Source organism: Muscardinus avellanarius (assembly GCF_963383645.1).
Source record: "Muscardinus avellanarius genome assembly, chromosome: 12".
In the NCBI taxonomy this organism is placed as follows: Eukaryota; Metazoa; Chordata; class Mammalia; order Rodentia; family Gliridae; genus Muscardinus; species Muscardinus avellanarius.
Window position 1 is genome coordinate 12829719 of NC_137798.1, and position 22992 is coordinate 12852710.

Genomic DNA, 22992 nt, shown 5'->3' on the forward strand with positions numbered 1-22992 from the left:
CTGTTACATTTACATAGTATTTAATTCAGTATTGGGTTACATGTCAGTAATCCTGCTTCATTGATATTTTACGATGTGCTTTGTTCTTCTTCTAGAATTTAAGTCACATCCCCCTGAAGCTGTCTGGCGATACCTCACAGCTCGCCACGATTGGCCAAACATTGCCTTGTGGATTAGAGAGTTCCAGACCCAGCAAAGCTGTGTTTCACTTCAACCAAGCGAATGGCCCCCTCTGACTCTTGATGTTATTGACCACAATACTTGCTGCAGCAACTACATGAGGAATGACATTTTAGATAAGCTGGCCAGGTACTGTAACTGTGGAATTAGCCCTTGGTAGGAAGAATGAAAGGAAGAGCAGTGAAAAGCGATGGTGAGGGATAAGGGTATACTCGCTGGCAGAGCACTCCCTGGTATGCCTGGGGCCGCGGGCTACATCCCCAGCACCAGCCAGACCTGGTGGCCCAAGCCTATAATCCCAGTACTTGGGAGGCCGAGATGGGAGGAGCAGGTTCAAGGCCAGACTCAGCAATTTAAGGAAGCCTCAGTGGAGCTCAGAGGTAGAATGCCCCTGGGTTCAGTCGCTAGTAACACACATACACACACACACACACACGCACGCACGCACGCACGCACGCACACACACACACATGCATGCGCGGCCAGTAGGATTTGTGTGTGTGTGAATTATAACAGGCTGATATTAAGTATTTATATAAAAATGTAAAGGAACAAGAAGAGCCCTGAAAAAGAAACTTCCTTAACATATCACAACATTTACTCTACAGCTCTAGCAACTAAGACAGTGAGACGGGCGGTGTAACAGGTGGCTGGGCAGAGGCAGACCTAGACTGTGCCATCGTTTGACAAAGGTGGTACCTTGGAACAGTGGGAAGGAGTGGTCTTGGGAAGGGCCGGGATAACTGAAGAGCTGAGTGCGGGCAAAGTGAGTCAGACCCCTTACCTTATGTGGACTTTAAATAAATTTAAATCTAAATATCACAGGTGAAAATATAAAGTCTTGGAAGAGGCCACAGAAAACATCTTCATGACTTTGGGATAGGGTATGCTTTCTAATGCCTGGCAGGGGTCGCGGCCCTCAGCGAGGTGTCAGCCTCCTGCAGTCACCAGTGCAGAGCGCAGACCCCACCCACCCTTCTTTGCCTCGAAGGCCTGGTGGGGCCTTCCCAGAGGTGACCCAGGTAGACGCCTGAGCGCCTCCAGTCTGTGTGCAGCCCAGCAGGTGAGCGTGAGGAGCAGGTGAAGACAGGTGAGCCGGGTGGAGGTGAGAGACCAGCATTTCCTAACGGAGGGCGCAGTGGCCACTAAACACAGGGAAAGATGCTCTTCTCATCTGTACACAGAGAAAAGCATTTTACCCCAGTCTATAAATAGCTAAAATGACCCTCGAAGATACAGTGACCAAAGAGAATGGCAGTTCACCACAAGGCACATACCAACGAAAGCTGGCAGAGTACAGCCACGGGTATCGCCACGGGTAAACCAGCGTCGAAAACTGAGTAGACTCTCACTCATCCAGAATGTCTCATGCATGGATGAGATTCAAAATAGGTTAAGCCGCACCGTGTCTTACATCTGGGTGATTAAAACTATGAGCACAAGCAAGGGAATGGTTATCCCAGAGTCAGGATAGTGGTTAGCTTTGAGGGTGGCATTGCTTGCATTGGAATGGAATTCCAAAATTACGCACAATGTTATGTAATCTAGGTGGGGGCTACATGGTGTTTTGTTAAACTCTGTGTGTATTTTCCTGTTCTTTGTATTGTATGTATGACGTATGCATTAGTAAATTTGTAAAAAGTAATACTCAAATGCAGATTCTATTCTTGTTTAGTGGTTGGTCTGTTTAAATTGTTCTAGTTTCTTGGTGGTTCTTGTTTGAGTGTTTGGTGAGTTTCTCAGAGCTCAAATCTTCCAGGTTTAAGAGCTAACCACTGTTGCCATACTCGGTTGTACACTTCAATCAAAAACAAAAAATGGAGAGATTAGCTTAGGTTTTCTGAAATATCAGAGATAATGTGAGACTTTGATTACTACCTTTAAATACCACAGTGGTACAGAAACCTTTTTAGGAAATTAGCAAAAAATGTGTCATACAACATAGCTACAGATTTAAAGTTGTTATCCTTAAATTGTAAACACTTGTTTTGTAACTGTGTTTGTATGTGTGTGTATAACTGGGGATTGGACCCAGGGCCTTCTACCTCAGTGCTCTATATACTGTTACATCTGTTCTCTTTATTTTGAAACAGGGTGATAAGAGTCTTACTGCTTACTGAGGCTGTCCTCAAACCCATGATACTCCTATCTCAGCCTCCCAAGTACTGGAATTACAAGCATGTGCCACCATGCCCAGTAACACTTTATTTTTTTAAGTAGTTGCCAATTAAAAAATGGAAGTGATTTGGTCTGCTCTGAACCTAGCAACTTTTTAACTAGTCATTCCCCAAATCTGCCCAATAGGAATGGAGTTTTTCTTACATCTGAACTAGAAGACTTTGAACTCTTCCTCCTAAGACTAAGCCGTCTTGGGGGTGTGATGCAAGATTCCCTCCATGTCCAAAACTACAGGACCAGAGAAGGTTGGGATTTCCATTCCCACTTCATCCTCTACTGTTTGGCACATGGTCTGCAGTATCTTCTTTATGTCTATCTCGACTACTACAAGTGAGTACTGAGAACCAACTCAGCACATTTCCTCTTTCCATATTATTTCTGGGTTGACGTTTAGAAAAATAGTAAGCGTCCCTGCAGGGAATACTGATTTCTCATCCCAACACGTTTTTATTTTTTTAGTTCAGTGCAACATTTAGCTAAACAAGTATTTTTTGCATGCATGATATTAACTCTGTAATATACCTGTTAACCCTGCCCCCATCAAGGATTGATCTCAGGGGCCTATACTGCTGAGCTACAGCTGACTTGCCCAGGCTGACCTTGAACTTAGGATGTCCAGCCTTGGCCTCCCTAGCCGCTGGGATTACAGACATATGCCATGAGGCCTGATCTCTGTTAACTTTTTTTTTTGGGGGGGGGCGGTACTGGAAATTGAATTTAGAAGCAGTCCCCTGGTGGCAGTCACATTCCCAGCCCTTTTTTTATTTTTATTTTGAAACAGGGTCTCACTGAGTTGCAGAGGGCCTCATTAAGTAGCTGAGGCTGGCCGTGAACTGTGATCCTATCTCTGTCCCAAGCACTGAGATTACAAGTGTGCGCCATCATGCCCAGCTAACCTTTTAAATAATTTGAGATTAGAATAAAATGAAAGACATGTTTTCAAACATTTAAAACAGAAAGAAGCCGATTGTGGTGGTGCATGCTTGTAATCCCAGTACTTGGGAGTCTGAGACAGGCGGATCTGGGACACAGTAAGGCTCTCTGCAACTTGATGAGATTCTATTTCAAAATAAAGAATAAAAAGCCAGGAGTGGTGGCACATGCTTGTAATTCCAGCATTTGGGAGGCTGAGACAGGAGGATTGCGGTTCGAGGAAAGTACTAGGATTACAAGTGTGCGCCAACATGCCCGGCTCTCTTTATTTTTTGAACAGAGAATAGGGTTGATAAACGTTCCTCATGGTAGTAAACACATGATATCTCTAAAATCTCTGCCTCTAAAATTTTTTCTTCTTTCAGAATCTGTAAAGTACTACTATACAAGAGTTGGGATATTTTGCGTTACATTTACTTTTTACTTACAAGATTCTTTAGTGCTTATCACCTGAGCAAACATGATTGTCTCGGTGTCTATCTTACTGGAATGTTAACCAGAGAGAGGTTTTGTTGTTGTTTTCAAATACAGACTTAGTCCTGAAAATTGTCCTTTTTTGGAAAAGAAAGAATTATATGAAGCTCACCCTTGGTTTGAATTTTTAGTTCAGTGTCGACAAGTTTCCAGTAACTTAACAGGTATGTGTATACTGTATTAAATACAAACACTTTCTTTATATAAATAACTGGATGCTGAATGGTATTTAACTTGTAAACTCTTTGAGCAAATCATTTGGCTGTAGTCAGATAATCTGACTATAATCCAGGCTCACACTTTAAGAAGCAAAAGTCAAAAATGTTAGCCTCCCTCGCCTTTCTGTGATACTAGAGATTAAACCCAAGATCATTCTACCTCCCCCAGCCCTTTTTATCGTTTATTTTGTCTTGTTACATTCCTGAGGCTGTCTTCGAAACTTGGTCCTTCCGTTTCAGCTTAAGTGGGTTTTTGATTTTTGGTTTTGAGTGCTGATTTTTAAAGTAATATAGGTTCATTGTAGTTTTTTTAAGTTTCTGAGAGCCTCACTAAGTTGCTGAGGCTGGCTTTGAACCTGCGATCCTCCCGTTTCAGCCTCCCAAGTACTGAGATTACAAGAGTGCAAAACCATGTCCAGCAGAAAATCTTTATTAACTGTGGATAGAGCTCAGAATTACTTTTTATTTTTCAGAATTATGTACCTTTTAACTTATTATTGATCCCTCTTCAGGAGAAAAGACATATGCTTTTATTTTTCAGATCCCAAACTGATCTTTCAGGCTAGCCTTGCAAATGCTCAGATTCTGATTCCCACCAACCAGGCCAGCGTAAGCAGCATGCTGTGGGAAGGACACACGCTGCTGGCCCTGGCCACCACGATGTATGCTCCTGGAGGCGTGAGCCAGGTATGGGCGCCCTGCTACCACCAGGGCAAGGCAGGCTGATCTTACGCCAGCCAGAAATGTGTATAAATGTGGCCAGTCTCAATTGATGGCAATGAATAACCATGGTCAAGTAGTTTATTAAAGAGCATGAAAGGGGTGAACTTTAAAATTTTATGTTATCTTTAGGTTGAAAGGGAACTAATGTGTTTATACAGAGATTCTTTTTTCCTTTTAATGTGTTTTCTATAATTCCAGGCTTGTTTTCAAGATAGAATCAGGGTCTAATTCCATCTGGGAGTAAATATATTTTAGATTTGTAGTTTGGAAGCTTATCTTCTATTATTTAGAGATGTTTTTATTTATTTATTTTTTATTTATTTATTTTATTTATTTTTTTGGTGGTACTGGGGTTCCTGGAAGCCCTTCTTCCTCCGGGCTACACTCCAAGACCTATTTTTTTGTATATTTTTACTTGGAAATAGGGTCTCTTAAGCCAGCGCGGCTGACTTCGAACCTGCGCGATCCTCCTGTCTCTGCCTCCCAAGTGCGGGGATTACAAGCATGCACCACCCGCCCAGCTAGATGTTTTTATTTTTTAATTAATTTTATTTTGCAGTACTGGGGATGGAACCCAGGGGCATTCTACCTCCAAGCTACACCCCCAGCCCTATTTTAGATTCTGTGTGTGTGTGTGTGTGTGTGTGGTACTGGGGGTGGAACCCAGAGGCTTTTCTACCACCAGGCTATACTCCCAGACATATTTTATATTTTATTTTGAAACAGGGTCTCACTGAGTTGCAAAGGGCCTCACTACATAGTAGCTGGGGCTGTCTGTGAACCATGATCCTCCTGTCTCAGCCTCCCAAATGCTGGGATTACAAACGTGTGCCACCACACCCGGCTGAGAAGATGTTTTTAAAAAAGCATAATTTTTTTTCTTTTTGGTGGTACTGAGGGTGGAACCCAGAGACTTTCTAACTTCAGGTTATACTCCCAGACATATTTTATATTTTTATTTGGAAACAGGGTCTCATTAAGTTGCTGAGAGCCTCACTAAGTACCTGAGGCTGGCTTCGAACCTGTGTGATCCTCCTGTCTCTGCCTCCCAAGCGCAGGGATTACAAAAGCATAATCTTTACTACCTTTATAAACACTTTTTAAGGACCCTAGAATAAATTTGCTCATCTTTTGCTTTTGAAGTTATAATGTGCCTGGTTAGAGGGAACTTAACACTTTTAATCAGGGCATGGTGGTGTATGTATATAATCCCAGTACTTGGGAGGCTGAAACAGGAGGTTCAAGGCTAACCTCAGCAACTTTGTGAGATCCTTAGAGGCTTAGGAAGACCTGGTTTCAAGATAAAAATAAAGGACTAGGAGTTAGCAGGTCATGGTGGCTCATACCTGTAATCCTAGCGCTCATGAGGCTGAGAAAAGAGGACTGCAGGCTCACAACTAGTCTTGGTAACTTAGCAAAGCCCACCACAACTTAAACCCAGTTTCAAAATAAAATATAAAATAGGGCTACAGATGTAGTTCAGCACTGAAATACCCATGGGGTCAATCCTTAAACCACAAACAAACAAACAAAAATCAAAGAAAGGGCTGGGATGTCACTTGGAGGCTGAATGCCCCTGGACTTAATTCCCAGTACCAAAAAAAAAAAAAAATGCTGTCAACTATCTAATCTTTGAATTTTTTTGCTGATACTAGCTTTTAATACCACTTCTCTTAGATTGTAAAATATACATATGTGGCTAAGTTATTCTTTTTTTGTTGTTTTATTTTGAAGTAGGGTCTTACCAGGTTAATGAGAGTCTCACTACTTGCTGAGACTGTCCTCGAACCTCTAATCTTCCTGTCTCAGCCTCCCATGTACTGGGATTACAAACATGCACCACACTTGGCTATTCTGGTTTTTAATCTCCTGTCAGAAATTAAAGTCATAGACAGGTGTGATGGTGCATGTTTGTAATCCCAGCATTTGGGGGGATAAAACAGAAGGATCACAGTTTGCGGACAGCCTCAGCTACTTGGTGAGGCCCTTTGCAACTCAGTGAGAGCCACTCCCTCCCTCCCTCCCTTCCTTCCTTCCTTCCTTCCTTCCTTCCTTCCTTCCTTCCTTCCTTCCTTTTTTTGTGGTACTAGGGGTGTAACCCAGGGACTTTTTTTTATCATCTGGGCTATACTCCCAGACCTATTTTATACTTTATTTGGAAACAGGATCTCACAAAGTTGCTGAGAGCCTCACTCAGTAGCTGAGGCTGGCTTTGAACCTACGTGATCCTCCTGTCTCAGCCTCCCAAGTACTGAGATTACAAGTGTGTGCCACCATCCCCAGCTAAGAACCTGTTTCAAAATAAAGAATAAAAAATAGGGCTGGGGATATCACTTGGAATTCCTGGGTTGTATTCCCAGTACCGCCAAAAAAAAAAAAAAAAAAAAGAAAAGAAAAAAGGAAATTGAAGTCATATAATAACTTTAGAGCTAAAAAGGAAGTCCCTTTGAGTCATCTAGTAATTTTTAAATCTTTTAAAATGTTGACTATTTAATGAATTTAAGAGCTGGGCTTGGTGGTGGATGCTTGTAATCCCAGTACTTGGGAGGCTGAGACAGGAGGCTCACAGGTTCAGGCCAGCCTCAGCAACTTTGTGATGCTCTCCACAACTTAGTGGGACCCTGTTTTAAAATAAAGAATAAAAGTGGACTGAGGGTATAGCTCAGAGGTAGGATGTCTCCAGGTTCCATCCCTAATACCACACACAAAAAACACATTTAAATATTTTATTACTTATTTATTTATTTTTGCAGTACTGGGACTGGAACCCCAGGGTCATTGTATCTCCGAGCAACACCCTCAGTCCTATTTTATTATATATTATTGTTTATTTTGAAACAGGGTGTCACTGAGTTGCAAAGGGCCTCACTCAGTAGCTGAGCCTGGCTTCAAAGCTGTGCGATCCTCCTGTCTCAGCCTCCCAAGTGCTGGGGTTATAAATATGAGCCGCCATACCTGGCTGAATGTAAATGTTTTAAACATTATGGTTTTCGCCGGGCGTGGTGGCGCACGCTTGTAATCCCCGCGCTTGGGAGGCAGAGACAGGAGGATCGCGCAGGTTCGAAGCCAGCCGCGTGCGCTGGCTTAGGAGACCCTGTTTCCAAATAAAAAAAAATGTAAAAATAGGTCTGGGAGTGTAGCCCGGAGGTAGAAGGGCTTCCAGGAACCCCAGTACCACCAAAAAAATAAAATAAAATAAAAATAAACATTATGGTTTTCTAAACCACATACAGTTTGAAAACGACAAGTATTGCTCAGCTTATTAATGCTCCAGGTGAGGAAACTGAGGCCTGGTGTGAAATGTGTAGTCCAGAGTCACACCGCTAATTTGTCTCAGAACCAGAACAGTTTCCTCTGACTCATTGGCCAGCGTCCTTGTCACTACGGTAGATGAGCTAATCGTGAGTCACAGGGGTTTTGTGAAGAAGGGTCTAAAGTTTTGAGAATGGAGGGTGCATCAGTATTGGGAATGGCCTCAGAAGATTGGAGAAAGCTCTGGTTGTTAATGGATATATTTTAAAAATAACTGTATAGGCCGGGTGTGGTGGCGCACGCTTGTACCCACCCTTGGGAGGCAGAAACAGGAGGATCACGCAGGTTTGAAGCCGGCTGCGTGCGCTGGCTTAGGAGACCCTGTTTCCAAATAAAAATGTAAAAATAGGTCTGGGAGTGTAGCCCGGAGGTAGAAGGGCTTCCAGAAACCCTAGTACCACACACACACACACACACACACACACACACACTGTAAAAATGGCAGACCTAGGGAAGGACTTGGTTGATCAGGAAGCAAACAGCTATTGAAACTTAAATGGACTTAGCTCAAAGTAATTAGTAAGTCGATAGGAGAGGGGAGCTAGGACTTCCTCTTTCTAAAGACAGAGCTACATAATCACTGGATAATCTAGGTAGGGTGGGAGGAGGGGTCCACCTTCGTGAAAGGAGACACCTTGGCGGGGAGGAACCTTACAGGGTCTTTTACTACATCAGAATTACGTGAACAAAATGGAGGTCATGTTTATAAAAATCTGTTCCGTGTTTTGTACTTTGGTGATTTTGTTCGAAGCACCCCCAAGGGTAACATGAGGCTGTAACTGTCTTCTGTATTTCTATCTTTTTAGTAAACTTCTTTAAATCTTCAGCAAGAGTTTGGGCTATGGCATATCTATCCTTAGCTCAGGAGAATAACCCGTGCTTTTTAACTTTTTGTGGTTTTTTTTTTTTTTTTTTTTTTTTTTTTGGGAAATTATTCCCAGGGGTCGAAGAAAGGTCCCTGGGAACAGTTTCCCAAACCGTAACATCTTCTCAAACCGTAACAGAGAGAGGTCACTCTACTTTGGTTATCTTTTTCTTAGGTTGTTCGGAGTGAAGAAAATGAGAACTGTTTGAAGAAAGTAGATCCTCAGCTTCTGAAGATGGCCTTGACTCCTTATCCAAAGCTAAAAACTGCTCTCTTCCCACAATGCACTTCTCCTAGCATCCTGCCACATGATATAACACTGTACCACCTCATTCAGGTACAGTATTTAGGGAGCCCGCCCCTCCCTTCCTTCCTCCTGTCCTTCCTTCCTTCCTTCCTTCTTTCTTCCTCCCTCCCTCCCTCCCTCCTTTCCTCCTTATTTATTTATGGTACCGGGACAAGCTACATCCCCCAGCCTGATTTTATTTCTTATTTAGAAACAGAAGCTCATTAAGTTGTGGAGGGCCTCACTAAGTTGCTGAGGCTGGCTTCAAACCTGCAATCTTCCTGTCTTGGCCTCCTAAGTACTGGGATTCCAAGTGTGAGCCACCATGCCCAGCTAGGGCGCCAGTATTTAGGTTTTTCAGTAAGAGTTTAGCCAAGAAAACAGAAAGCACTCTGCCTCTTTCAAAAGGATAGCACTCAGCATATAAAGTTACTTACACATGGTGAAGCAGAATGGGGAAACCAAATTTGATGGTGAGGCAACCCAAAAATCAGCAAAGAAGGAAGCTTTCAGCATCCCTAAGGCTGCTAGAACGGGGCAAGAGAGTGGTTTTATCAGAACTCAGTCTGGAGTCCCTCTGAAAGCTACAATCAAAACCAGGCCGCCTGATGGGAGCTAGGAACATAGAGGGTGAAGCTAGAACCCTGGAGAGATGCTCCCAGAAAACAAAGCAGGATCTTGGTCCCTTCCCTCTTCTGCATCAGTCTCCCGCAGTCCCTCTCCTGGCTCTGCTTACCAGGTAGCCAGTCAGAAGGGTGCTTGGGAAATGTCTCCTGAAGTTCGAAGCAGAGCGAGGAGGGTGGGTGGGTCAGAGCTCCGCTGACCAGCATGCCTGTCTGCTGCTTTCGTCAAAGCTCCCTGGCGGCTGGCTCCGTGGCATATGCCTGTGATCACAGCTACCAGGGGCCAAGCAGGAAGACTGAAAGTTCAGGCCAGCCTCCGCAATTTAGCTCAGTAGAGAAGCACCCCTGGGTTCCATCCCCAGTACTGCAAAATAAAACAGATCAAAGTTCCATTCTACCACTGATAAGTTGTGATGGTTTCTTCTCAGTGAATCAGGGCTCTGGTTTCAATCAGTGCTTCTTAACCTTTTTAGGACAGAGATCTCTTCAAGAATGTAAGATATCTTTGAATCTTATACCCAGAAAAATTACACATGTGCATTTAATTTTGCTTATATCTCAAAGGGTTTTTACAGACTCCTCTGGGATCTCAGTTAAGAACACATTTGTTCATTTTTCACTTTAAAATGCTTTTCTTTAGCTGAGCATGATGGTGCACACTTGTAATCCCAATACTTGGGAGGCTGAAACAGGAGGACCACAGGTTCATGGCCAGCCTCAGCTACCTTACTGAGGCATTTAACAACTTAGTGAGACCCTGTTTCCAATAAAATATATATTAAAAAAAATAGGTCTGGGAGTGTAGCCCAGAGGTGGAAAGCCCCTGGGTTCCATCCCTAGTACAGGAAGGAAGGAAGGAAGGAAGGAAAAATTAAATAGGGCTGGGGGTGTAGTTTGGAGGTAGAATGCCCCTGGGTTCTATCCCCAGGACTGCAAAATAAATAAATAAATAAAAATAAAACTTTTTTTACTTTTTTATTTTTTCTTGCAGCACTAAGAATTTAACCCAGGAATGGTCTACCACTGAGCTATACCCTCAGTCTTCCCCACCTTTTTTTTGTGGCACTGGGGGTGGAACCCAGAGGCTTCCTACCTCCAGGCTATACTCCCAGCCCTATTTTGTATTTTATTTGGAAGCAGGGTCTCACTAAGTTGCTGAGAGCCTCACTCAGTAAGTAGCTGAGGCTGGCTTGGAATCTGTGCGATCCTCCTGTCTCCGCCTCCCAAGCGCGGGGATGACAAGCGTGCGCCACCTCGCCCGGCTCCCCCTTATTTTGAGACAGGATCTCAGTAAGTTCCCCAGACTGGTCTCCAACTCGAAATCCTTGGCTCAGCCGTCCAGGGACTGGCATCGTAGGTGTATGTTACCAAGCCCAGCTTATCCAAACGTCCATCTTACATTATAATCAGTGCTGCTTCTGCCACAAAGGAGTAGACTTTGCAGGTGTCTTTTGAAGTAAAGAAAGTCTTTAAAGGAGCAATGTGTTGGCAAGCACTTGTAGTCCTAGTCCTTGGGGAGTTACCACAAAAGGCCAGCGTGCAAGACTGTTTCAAAATTTAAAAATTAAAAGGGTTAGGTGTAGCCTGGCGTGGTGGCGCACACTTGTAATCCCAGTATTCGGGAGGCTGAGACAGGAGGATCACGGTGTGTGGACAGCCTCAGCTACTTAGTGAGGCCCTTTTGCAAATTAGTGAGACCCTGTTTCAAACTATAGAATGAAAATAGGGCAGGGGGTGTAGCTCGGAGGTCGAATGCCCCTAGGTTTCATCCCCAGACCCGCAAAAAAAAAAAAAAAAAAAGGTTAGGGGTCTGTAGGTCAGAGGTGACTGCCCATGGGTTCAGTCTCTACTACTATACACATACACACACAAAAGAACATAGCTAGAGCTGGGCGTGGTGGTGCACGCTGTAATCCCAGCATCCAGGAGGCTGAGACAGGAGGATCTCAGTTCACAGCCAGCCTCAGCTACTTAGTGAGGCCCTCTGCAACTCAGTGAGACCTTGTTTCCAAATAAAGAATAAAAAATAGGGCTGGGGGTGTAGCTCGGAGGTAGAATGGACCTGGGTTACCTCCCTAGAACTGAAAAAAAAAAAAAAGAGAGAGCTAGATAGATAGCATTTGAATTAAAATAGACAGTTGTCTCATGTTCATTTCTTTTGTTAGCTTGTTAATTTATGTTCAGGGAAACAGTGTTCCCTTTTTCTTTATTTTTTTCTGTCCTTGGGATCAAGCCCAGAGCCTGGCTCCTGGGGCAGGCACTCTGGCTGAGTTCTGCCCTCCGCCTGGGTTGGGTTTTGAATTGTCCCTGGAGAAGGACAGCAGATCCCTCTGAAAGCCCCTCACGTTGTCTTGTTCACTGGGTTGAGGGCCCGTGAGTTTTTAACTTTCACTTTCCTCTTTTTGCAGTCATTGCTGCCCTTTGACCCTGGCAGGTTGTTTGGCTGGCAGTCTGCCAACACACTAGCCATAGGCGGTAAGTTATCATGGGTGCGTCTCCTTCAGAAGCACTCAGATGTCCCTAGTGGAGTTAATATACGCACAGCCAGCCCATCTGTGCACTGCTTTCTGTTCTAGAATTCTATACTCCAGGAAAACATTTTGTAGGAGACTAATTGAAAACATATTTAAAGTCACTAGATTACTAGTGGGGTACTAGAGCTCTACCTGCTGGGAAATGTAGTATGTTACCATTTGATTATCTTTCTTTTTCTCCAAAAAAATCCCTTATTGTTTGCAATATAGTATCATAAGGGTCACAGGCATTGATGCTAAATAAATTTTAGCTCTGCGATATAATAGCTGTATGACCTTGGACAAAGTTATTTAACCTTTCTTAGATTCCTTATAAAATAAGGTTAAAAATAGTGCCCACCTTACATAATCATTATGGGGATGAAAGGAGATAAAGCCCTTACAGAGTTCTCAGGTCCAAAGCCCCAGGTTACACACATTGCCATCCTTAGATGGCATAAGAATTTTTCTGAGTTTTCTTTGCCATTCTTAAACTTAGCTTGCTAGGCATAGTGGCACATGCCTGTAATCCTAGTACTTGGGAGGCTAAGCTAGGCAGATCACAGCTGCAAGGCCAGCCTCAGCAGTTTAGCAAGGCCCGCCACCACCTAGTGAGACCCTGTTTTAAAATAAAAAATAGAGGCTGGATGTGGTGGCGCACGCTTGTCATCCCAGCATTTGGGAGGCTGAGACAGGAAGATTGGGGTTCGAGGACAGCCTCAGATACTTAGTGAGTCCCTGTGCAACTCAGTGAGACCGGGTTTCAAAATAAAGTATAAAAAAATAGGGCTGAGGTTGTAACTCGGAAGTTGAATATCCCTGGGTTCCATCCTCAGACCCGCAAAAAAAATAAACTCTTGCTGGGGCTGTAGCTTGGAGGTAGGACGCCCCTGGGCTCCACCCATTACCACAGACACGCACGAAAAGGTGATGCAAAGTATACAGGGGCATGAAATGATGATAGCAGCCAACTTTTATTTACCATTGAAGAGTTAAAATTTTTAGCCAGTGTGGTCTTCCATACCTGTACATGCAGCTCCTCGGGAAGCTGAAGTAGGAGGATAGCAAGTTCAAAGCCAGCCCGGGCAGTGTATGGAGACCCTATTTCAAAATCAAAGGGGCTGGGTGTATAATTCGGTGGTAGAGCACTTGTCCAGCGTGTACAAGTCCCGAATTCAATCTCCAGTACCCTCTGCCTACCACCACCAAAAAAAGGTACGCTTTCCACACGCACATCTGCAGTTAACCCTACGAGGTGCAGAGGGTTACTGTTGCTTCGCTCTCTGTCCCAGATGCATCGAGTCATCTCCCACACTTCTCTAGCCCGGACCTGGTGAATAAATATGCTGTCGTAGAACATCTCAATTTTGCTTATTATTTACATCATGGGCGCCCATCGTTTGCATTTGGTACTTTTCTGGTCCAGGAATTAATCAAGAGCAAGACTCCCAAGCAGCTGTGAGTATTTACAACATAATTTGTACTCTTAAAAAAAGGAGGTATGTAAAGTGGGCGTAGTGATGCACGCTTATAATACTGGCATTTGGCTGGCCACAACCTGTGATCCTCCTGTCTCAGCCTCCTGAATACTAGGTGGAGTGCACTACCACTCCTGGCCCAGAGAATTTTTTTCACATGTAAAATACATACTTAAGTTATTAAAAATGCACTTTAAGGTGTCAAAACTTAGCCAGGCGTGGTGGCGCACGCTTGTAATGCCCGCACTTGGGAGGCTGAGACAGGAGGATCGCACAGGTTCGAAGCCAGCCTCAGCTACCTAGTGAGGCTTTCAGCAACTTAGTGAGACCCTGCTTCCAAATAAAGTATAAAATAGGTCTGGGAGTATAGTCCAGAGGTAGAAAAGCTCCTGGGTTCCACCCCCAGTACCACACACACAAAAAAAAGATGTCAAAACTTTCAATGGTAATAACTTTCTTGGTAGTTTGTGTACACACTCATAATTGATAAGATCACAAGTTGGCAGTCTTTTTGAAGTTCTGCTTCATATTTTCTCTATAAAATTGGAAGAGTAATGTGGAAGGCCAGGCATGGTGGTACACGCCTGTAATTCCAGTACTTGGGAGGCTGAGACTGGAGGATCACGGTTCATGGACAGCCTCAGCTACTTAGGCCCTCTGCAACTCAGTGAGACCCTGTTTCAAAATAAAGAATAAAAAATAGGGCTGGGCGTGTAGCTCAGAGGTCGAATCCCTCTGGGTTCTATCTCCAGACCCACACAAAAAATAAAATATTGGGCTGGGTGGTATAGCTCAGAGGTAGAATCGGTGCCTTTGGAAAAGGTAAATCTAAGAGAATGGCGGCTGTGGAACCAGAAAACATCTAAGAAGCTACCTGGATTCCAAACAGATGTGTGCAGGACACAAAAGGAAGGGGGAAGAAACAGCGACAAAAAGTCCCGTGTCTGGCACTCCTGTGTCGCTGATGTCATGCTTGCGTTCCCTGGTGAGAAGCAGCGTGTGTTGCTGATATGGCTTGGTTTCTTTCTTTTTCAGGATCCAGCACGTAGGCAAGGAGGCCTATGTCTTAGGGCTCTCCTCCTTCCACGTGCCTGCGATAGGAGCTGCCTGTGTTTGTTTCTTAGAATTGCTTGGCCTGGACAGCCTCAAGCTCAGGGTCGATATGAAAGTGGCCAATGTAATTCTGAGCTACAAGTGTAGAACTGAAGACGCCCCGCCCAGCGTTGTCAGAGAGTCTCTAGGTGCGGCACTTGCCTGTGTGGTTCGCAATGTGTAGAGAAGTAAGTCGGTCTTGAGCATCGACTTGCGAGGAGAGCGCCTGGGGAGGAAGCAGTTCCCTTCCTCCTCCTCCCTTTTCCTGCAGCGTACGTTTTTTATCCCCTCACTTTCTGGGCACTGCAGTTGGGTTCTGGAATGGCCTGAGCCGCATTGCCAGGTTGCTCAAACAGAAATTTCTCAAAAGAAACGCCTTTTCCTTTGACTCTGTTTATGTATAAAAGCATCATGTATTTACTTGCCTCAGCCCCCGAGTAACTTAGGACTCTAAGCTTGCACCTCTGCACCTATCTCATATTTTGTTTCTATTTCTTATAGCTGAAAAACTATCTAAACTGGCAGATGATGAAAAGCCAACCGTGGAAGAATTGCTTGTTCTCCTAGAAGAGGGCACGCGGAGCAGCATCCGGCAGCAGGGCATAGAGAGGTTTGTGAGCCGAGCTTTCAGTGCCCACCTGCGGCACCTGGTCTGTCTTCCTGCACCTCTGGCGCTTTTACCCAAACTGCCCTAGACCTGGTCTTCCTACCCATCCAGCATACCGCAGACAATAAGTAAATGGAAAATGGTTCTAATCCTATTTTTCCACAGTGATTTCTTCTTTGGAGATGGACTTACAAGAGATGGAAAGGAGCTTTGTCTCCTCCAGTGCCCTACAGGTCAGAGAAGTCTTAAAGTGTTATATGTTAAAATAATTAGCCGGGCGTGGTGGCGCACGCTTGTAATCCCCACGCTTGGGAGGCTGAGACAGGAGGAACACACAGGTTCGAAGCCAGCCTCAGCTACTTAGTGAGGCTCTCAGCAACTTAGTGAGACCCTGTTTCCAAATAAAATATAAAATAGGTCTGGGAGTGTAGCCCGGAGGTAGAAAGCCCCTGGGTTCCACCCCCAGTACCACAAAAATAAATTAATAAAATAATTGAAAATGTGGGATGAGTCTCATTTTGAGCTTAAGTCCTGTCCTCAGTCTTATTTCTTGCCATGTGTCAGCAGTGATGGAAGCCACAGTCTGCAGACACACATTCACGGCAGCGTTTCCCTGCGCCTCTTGCGGTCCTGCCCGGGACACACTGTGCGTCTGACTGTTCTCAGCATTATCCTGCTTGCAGCGGGCACGTGTGCGCTCCCCTAGCGCAGAGGCCGGCGCCTCTGGGCTGAGTAAAGCGAATCGTTCAGGAGAGTTCAGAGTGACCGTTCTCTCGTTTCTGTTCAGGATGACAGGTGGCCAGTAGACGCTTGGGCTGGATTGTGCCCTGTCCCAGCTCTCCTGAGAGCCTATGGGCAAGGAGTCCATTTTTTTCAAGTAGTTGTTTCTGTCAGCATTCACACTGCTGTGACCCAAAATGCTTGGCAGCTATAACATAGAGGCAGGAAGGTTTATTTGCTTACAGTTCTAGAGATTTCATTCCAAATATATATTTACCATTTTATTTATTTATTTTTATTTATATTTTTTGGTGGTACTGGGGTGGAACCCAGGGGCTTTTCTACCTCCTGGCTATACTTCTAGACCTATTTTATATTTTATTAGGAAACAGGGTCTCACTAAGTTGCTGAGAGCCTCACTAAGTAGCTGAGTCTGGCTTCAAACCTGTGTGATCCTCCAGTCTCAGCCTCCCAAGCGCTGGGATGACAAGTGTGCGCCACCACGCCCGGCTTATATTTACCATTTTATAGCATCTGCCAAGCAGGAGCAGGGACTACAGGGCCTTAGGGCGGGAGCAGAGCAAGCCCAAGTCTGAAGGTCAGAGCCAGATGGGCACCGCAGCCAGCACATGTGTGCACATAGGCACACATACACGCTGGACTGGGCCATGCCTCCAGGGACCAACCCCTGAGCATGGCCGCATCCAGAGCGTGAGGTTCTGGGGACGTTAGCCTTATGTTTGGTGTTTGTTGGAAGGCTTTTTTTTTTGGTCAGGGTGCTGGGGTTGAACCAGCTATATCCCCAGCTATTGAAAGACTTTACTGGCTACACTGTGGTTAAATTTAGTTTTTTACTGATTTTCCAGTTTCAAACTAAAACTGTATTTTTTAAGATTTTTTTCTCTGTCACCCCTGTCTAATTCTGATTATAGGCTATCCAGTGAAGCAAGCAGCCAGTGGGCACTGGTGGTCCAGTTCTGCAGGCTCCACGGCCTGAGGCTGAGCACATCCTACCTCAGAGAATGTGCCCAAGCGGACGACTGGCTGCAGCTCCTTCTCCACAGCCAGCTCCACGGCTACCGGCCAGCGGAGGTAAGCCCGGCTGCGGGCAGCTGCCCGGAGGACACCTCAGCAGGCGGCGCTCCCTCTCCGGGTAGACGCCAGCCTCTGTCTGAGGTGACACTTAGTACTGAGAGTTCAGTGGGATGACATTACACAGGCTGTCCTGAGTACTGAGGAGCTGAGAACGTCTGTGACTCTAGGTTGAATATTGGAATGCACTCAAAAGCAACAGACAGACTTGTAAAAATTGACACAGGTGGTCACCTCTGACACAGGTCAGGGTAGGACAGTATAATTGTGCCTCTGCTTCTCTGTAAGGTTTCATCTCTAGTTGAAACTGAAGATATGTGTGTGTGTGTGTGTGTGTGTGTGTGTGTGTGTGTGTGTTACTGGGGATGGAACCCAGGGGCTTTCTGCTTCCAGGCTAAACCTCCAACACTGTATTATTCTTTTATTTTGAAACGGTCTCGCTAAGTTGCAGAGGGCCTCACTAAGTAGCTGAGGCTGGCCGTGAACCTGTCTTCCTGTCTCAACCTCCCAGCTACTGGGATTCCAGGCATGCACCACCACGCCCGGCTTGGGTATCTCTCTTAATCATCTGATATGCTCTCTAGGTGAAATCCCTTCTTCAGTACTTCAGCCCAGTCCTTCAAGACCACTTAAAGCTGGCCTTTGAGAACTTGTCCTCTGCGCCCAAGGCCACAGTGGACCGTGATCAAGTCTGCAGTGAGTCCCCGCAGCAAGTCCAGAGACTCAAGGAAGAGAGGACTGATTTCTTTGAAATTCTGCTCCTGTGTCCAGAGAAGCCAGACTCCTGGCGCTGGCTCCTGGCTGAGGCAGTGAAGCATCGGGCCCCTGTCCTCAGTGTGCTGGCCTCCAGTCTCCAGGTGACAGTGCAAGACGCCCATACGGAGGACCAGAGAGCAAAAAAGTAGTGGGGGCCAGGAGGGCTGGTAGTGAGAGAGGGTGGTGGCTCTGTGGGCGCCCAGCGCGCTTCCAAGGAACGGGGACTTAGTGCTTCTGCCCCTCACGCCTGGCCATTAGTGCACTGAGGTCAGTGCTCAGAGCTGGGCTCCTGGTGAGTCCCAGAAGGACAGAATGCGTCAGCAACCAGACTGCCACTGCCTCTGTAGCCAGCGTGCGTGCGTGCATGTGTTTGTGTGTTTTAGTTAGTAGGGATTGAATCCACGGGCATTCTACCTCTGAGCTACACCCCCAATCCTGCTTTTTTTTTTTTTGCAGGTCTGGGGATGGAACCCAGGGGCATTCGACCTCCGAGCTATACCCCTGCCCTATTTTTTTATTCTTTATTTTGAAACCGGTCTCACTGAGTTGCAGAGGGCCTCACTAAGTAGCTGAGGCTGTCCATGAACCGCGATCCTCCTGTCTCAGCCTCCCAAATGCTGGGATTACAAGTGTGCGCCACAACACCTGGCTTTATTTTTTATAGCTTTTTTTTTTTTTTTGTGTGTGTGTGTGTGTGTGTGTGTGTGTGTGTGTGTGTGGTACTGGGGATGGAACCCAGGGGCCTTCTACCTCTGGGCAACACTCCCAGACCTATTTTATATCTTATTTGGAAACAGGGTCTCTTAAACCAGCTAAGGCTGGCTTTGAACCTGCATGATCCTCCTGTCTCAGCCTCCCAAGCGCAGGGATTGGATAACAAGCGTGTACCACCACGCCCGGCTATTTTTATAGTTTTAAATTTTGAAACAGTCTCACTAAGTTGTGAAGGGCCTTGCTAAGTTACTAAAGCTGGCCGAGAACCTATCACTCTTCTGTCTCAGCCTCCCAAATACTGGGATTAAAGGCGTGCATCGCTCCTGCTCCCAGTTTAGCGCCTTCTTTAGCAGGGAAGGGTGACATTCCACACAGTCCATTACACAGTCTGTTTCAGGGCAGATAGAGGCATGCAATCCTGCTCTCTTCCATGTGTAACACTCTGTCTTTCTCTGTCTCTCTCTGTTGGCTTTTGACTGGCCACATGCTGCAGGACGATTTATAACAATCCCTTGGTTTTTCAGTAGAGTTTGTGTCAGGTGTGCAAGTTTTTCAAGCAGTTTGACTAATTATCTGGGCTGACTTATTTGTAGTACTTGAACGTCTGTCAGGTGACCCAGGCCCTGTTACTTTATTTGACAATTTCTCCCCCATCGGCAGGGTGCCAGTGCCATTCCTTGTCTCTGCGTCTGGATCGTCACTTCGGTGGAGGACAGTGTGGCAGCCGAGGCCGTGCGGGGCTCGGCAGAGGACTGCGCCTGGGACCTGGAGGACCTGGCTCTCATCTGGAGGGCCTTGCTAACGAGGCAGAAGAGCAAGACGCTCACCAGGGCCTTCCGGCTTTTCTTTAAGGTGTAATAGTCGTTCTTTCTGGAGCAACAAGCTGTCCCAGCCCCTGGTGGCTTTTTATTATTCTCATTGCCTGGCTCTTTCAAAGCCAACAGGTGATAATGGTAATAAAACCGCCACTTACCTGCTATTTACTCACTGTTGTTGCGGGTTGGCCACGCCCCTTGCTCTGGCCAGGCAGGTGCTCTGCCACTGAGCTGCATCCCGCCCCCCACAGCCGAGAACGTCATGTGTGTATCTTAGTAAGTTCTCACCACAGCCTGCAGAAAGACAGCATGGCCGGGCGTGGTGGTGCCCGCCTATAATCCAGGACTCGGGAGGCTGAGACAGGAGAATTGCTGAGACAGGAGAATTGCAAGGTTCAAAGCCAGCCTCAGCTACTTAGTGAGGCTCTCAGGACTTAGTGAGACCCTGTTTCTCAAAAAAAAAAAGCGGGGGGCCTGGGGTACTTCTCAGAGGTAGAATACCCCTGAGTTCAATCCCCAGCACACAAAAAAGAAATGTAATATGTGAGGATATTATGAAGCAGTAGTGTCCTCATTTTACAGACTGATAAATGCTCAGAGAACTTAAGTAACTTTTCCAAGTACTCCAAGTCCTTTAGTAAATTGCATAATCAGCTCAGACCCCGGTCTTCTGACCTGTCCTAACAACTCTGCTGAAGGCGGGAACGTGTGGATTGAGGCCCAGGCCACCGACGAGTGTAGATCCCTGGAGCCACCATTCAGGAGTGCGAGACCCCGCACATGGTCTAGTGGGGCGCCCTCACATGCGGTGACCAAGCACAGAGTAGTCAGAATGGTTCTGTTGAGTCCTGGGCTGAGTATGTTGGTTTATTCCTTTTTTTTTTTTTTTTTTTTTGAGATTGGTAGTGACACTCTGTGTGTGTGTGTGTGTGTGTGTGTGTGTGTGTGTGTGTGTGTGTGTGTGTGTTTTGCTAGGAATTCTACCCCTAGACCGATTTTAATCATTTGGAAACAGACTCTTCCTAGGTTGCTGAGGGCCTCACTAAATTGCTCAGGTTGTCCTCGAACTTGTGATCTTCCTGGCTCAGCCTCCTGAGTACTAGTCTTATAAGCATATGCCAGCATGCCTGGCTCTGGGTGTGTTTCTAAAAGGAAAGGAAATAACAAATTTAAGTTCCCTTCAGTTTTTTGTTTTTTGTGGTATTAGGGATTGAACCCAGGGTCCTCTACCTCCAAGCCACAATCCTACTCCTAGTTTTTTGTTTTTTATTTTTTGACTTTTTGTGGTACAGAGGGTGGAACCCAGGGGCATCCTACCTCTGAGCTACACCCCCAGTCCTATTTTTTATTCTTTATTTTGAAACAGGGTCTCACTGAGTTGCAAAGGGCCTCACTAAGTAGCTGAGGCTGGCCGTGAACCCAGATCCTCCTGTCTCAGCCTCCTGAATGCTGGGATTACAAGCTTGCACCACCACGCCCATCTAATTTTTTTTATTTCGAAACAGGGTCTCGCTAGGTTAATGAGAGTCTCTTTGTTGAGGTTGTCCTTGAACCCATGATTTTCTTGTCTCAGCTGCCCAAGTACTGGGATTACAGGCCTGCACCACCACGCCCAGCTGCTTTCCTTTTATTAATCATATCTGACTTAATTTTTCTCTGTGCAGCTATCATTAATAGCACATAGCAGCCGGGTGTGGTGGCGCATGCTTGTAACTCCAGCATTCAGGAGGCTGAGACAGGAGGATCACGGTTCGCGGCTAGCCTCAGCTACTCAGTGAGGCTCTTTGCAACTCAGTGAGACCTGGTTTCAAAATAAAGAATAAAAAACAGGGCTGGGGGTGTAGCTTGGAGGTAGAATGCTCTGGGTTCCATCCCCAGACCCCCCATACACACACACAAAAAGCACATAGCATCCTGTTATTTGGCATTATTCACTCATAAAACACCAAGTTCAGGATTTTATAATTTCATTCAGACTCTTCCTTAAAGGTGTCCCCATTGCTGTTGATGATGGAGGTATATGAACTGTGTATGTTCTCCAAGAATTATAAGGAAGCCAAAGCGAAGCTATTGGAGTTCCAGAAGAGCCTTGAAACTGTAAGTTGGAATCCAGTGCTTTCTGCTTACCTGCCTGGCTTGGCCTGGCCATTGTCTACTGCTGACGGGGTGGAGCAGCAGAGAGCGCTGCGGCAATCCCAGCAGAGGTGGGGGGCGAGCGGAGGTTGCAGGCCGCAGCAGCTCCTCAGCTGCGGTGAACAGAACAGAATGCCGCGTGGGGTGCGGCCACCGGCATCCCGGTGCTGCGGCGGCTCGGTGGCAGAGGCTGATGTCTGTCAGGACCAAACCACACAGGAGGGCGGGCCGCGCGTGCAGGCCCAGGGCCGCTCCAGCAGTCACAGCGGAGCGCAGAGGGCCCTGGCTGCTGCTCTAGTCACAGAAAATACTGGGGATTTTCTTGCGGTTTTTATGGTGGTCCCCGGGATGGAAATCACACCCTCTTTGATTTTGAAGCAGGATCTCAGTAAGTTACAGAGGCCTCACTAAGCCGCTGAGATGCCTCCGCCTCCAAGCAGTGGGATCACAGGCGTGCCCACCGCACCCGGCTTCTGTTTGCTGTTAACTGTCCTGGCAGCCCCTGTCTGCACGATGCAAGCCGTGTGGTCGGTTTCAGTCTCTGCTTCTTCAGAGGCTTGTTGGGGTCTGTCATGCTGAGCTGATTAACCTTAAGTCATAAGGAAGGAGAAGGGACAGGTCTCGGTCTTGCTTGGAGTCTTAGCACTTTTGTCTCCATACCCCGGAAGGACAAAAGTATAGACCTGCTCCACCCAAGTACATCAGCAAGAGCCTCGTACAGACTTTCACACGCTGCGTTGATCTTAAAGTGTAATGAAGATGTAAAGGTTATACATTCTGTGTGTGTGTGATTCTGGGGATTAAAGCCAGGGGCATTTGATCTCTGAGATATACCCCCAGCCCTATTTTTTATTTATTTTGAAACAGGGTCTCAAGTTGCTGACTTACTAAATTGTTGAGGCCAGCCTTGAACCTGCAATCCTTCTGTCTCAGCCTCCCGAGTAACAGGATTCCAGGTGTGCAGCACCACACCTGGCTATACTATGTATATGTATATGTGGGTTTTGGGGTGCTAGGGATGGAACCCAGGAGCAATCTACCTACAATCTACACTCCCACCTCTTTTTATTTTTTATTTTGAAAAGGGGTCTTGCTAAGTTGCTGAGGGTCGCACTAAGTTACTGAGGCTTGCCTCAAATCCTCATATCTCAGCCCCCCAAGAACTGGGATTACAAGCATGTGCCGCCACACCCAGCTAAAGGTTATATATTAAAAAATACTGAGTAGGGTGCAGTGGCGCATGTTTGTATTCCCCGCGCTTGGGAGGCTGAGACAGGAGG

General features: G+C 46.1%; 1 protein-coding gene across 1 annotated transcript in view; it reads left to right on the forward strand.

The window, feature by feature from the left end:
- The window catches only part of SPG11 (SPG11 vesicle trafficking associated, spatacsin), a gene marked incomplete at its 3' end in the record, with an annotated part of 69637 nt that overhangs the window by 29707 nt on the left and 16938 nt on the right, over nt 1–22992 (forward strand). Inside the window, exons 15-27 of the mRNA XM_080707030.1 lie at nt 96–309; nt 2485–2688; nt 3823–3929; nt 4525–4670; nt 9059–9220; nt 12201–12267; nt 13598–13763; nt 14819–15024; nt 15377–15485; nt 17135–17294; nt 17879–18151; nt 19425–19616; nt 21569–21676. Of these exons, the coding sequence (XP_080563156.1) occupies nt 96–309; nt 2485–2688; nt 3823–3929; nt 4525–4670; nt 9059–9220; nt 12201–12267; nt 13598–13763; nt 14819–15024; nt 15377–15485; nt 17135–17294; nt 17879–18151; nt 19425–19616; nt 21569–21676 (2114 nt within the window). The remainder of the gene's footprint in view (nt 1–95; nt 310–2484; nt 2689–3822; nt 3930–4524; nt 4671–9058; nt 9221–12200; nt 12268–13597; nt 13764–14818; nt 15025–15376; nt 15486–17134; nt 17295–17878; nt 18152–19424; nt 19617–21568; nt 21677–22992) is intronic.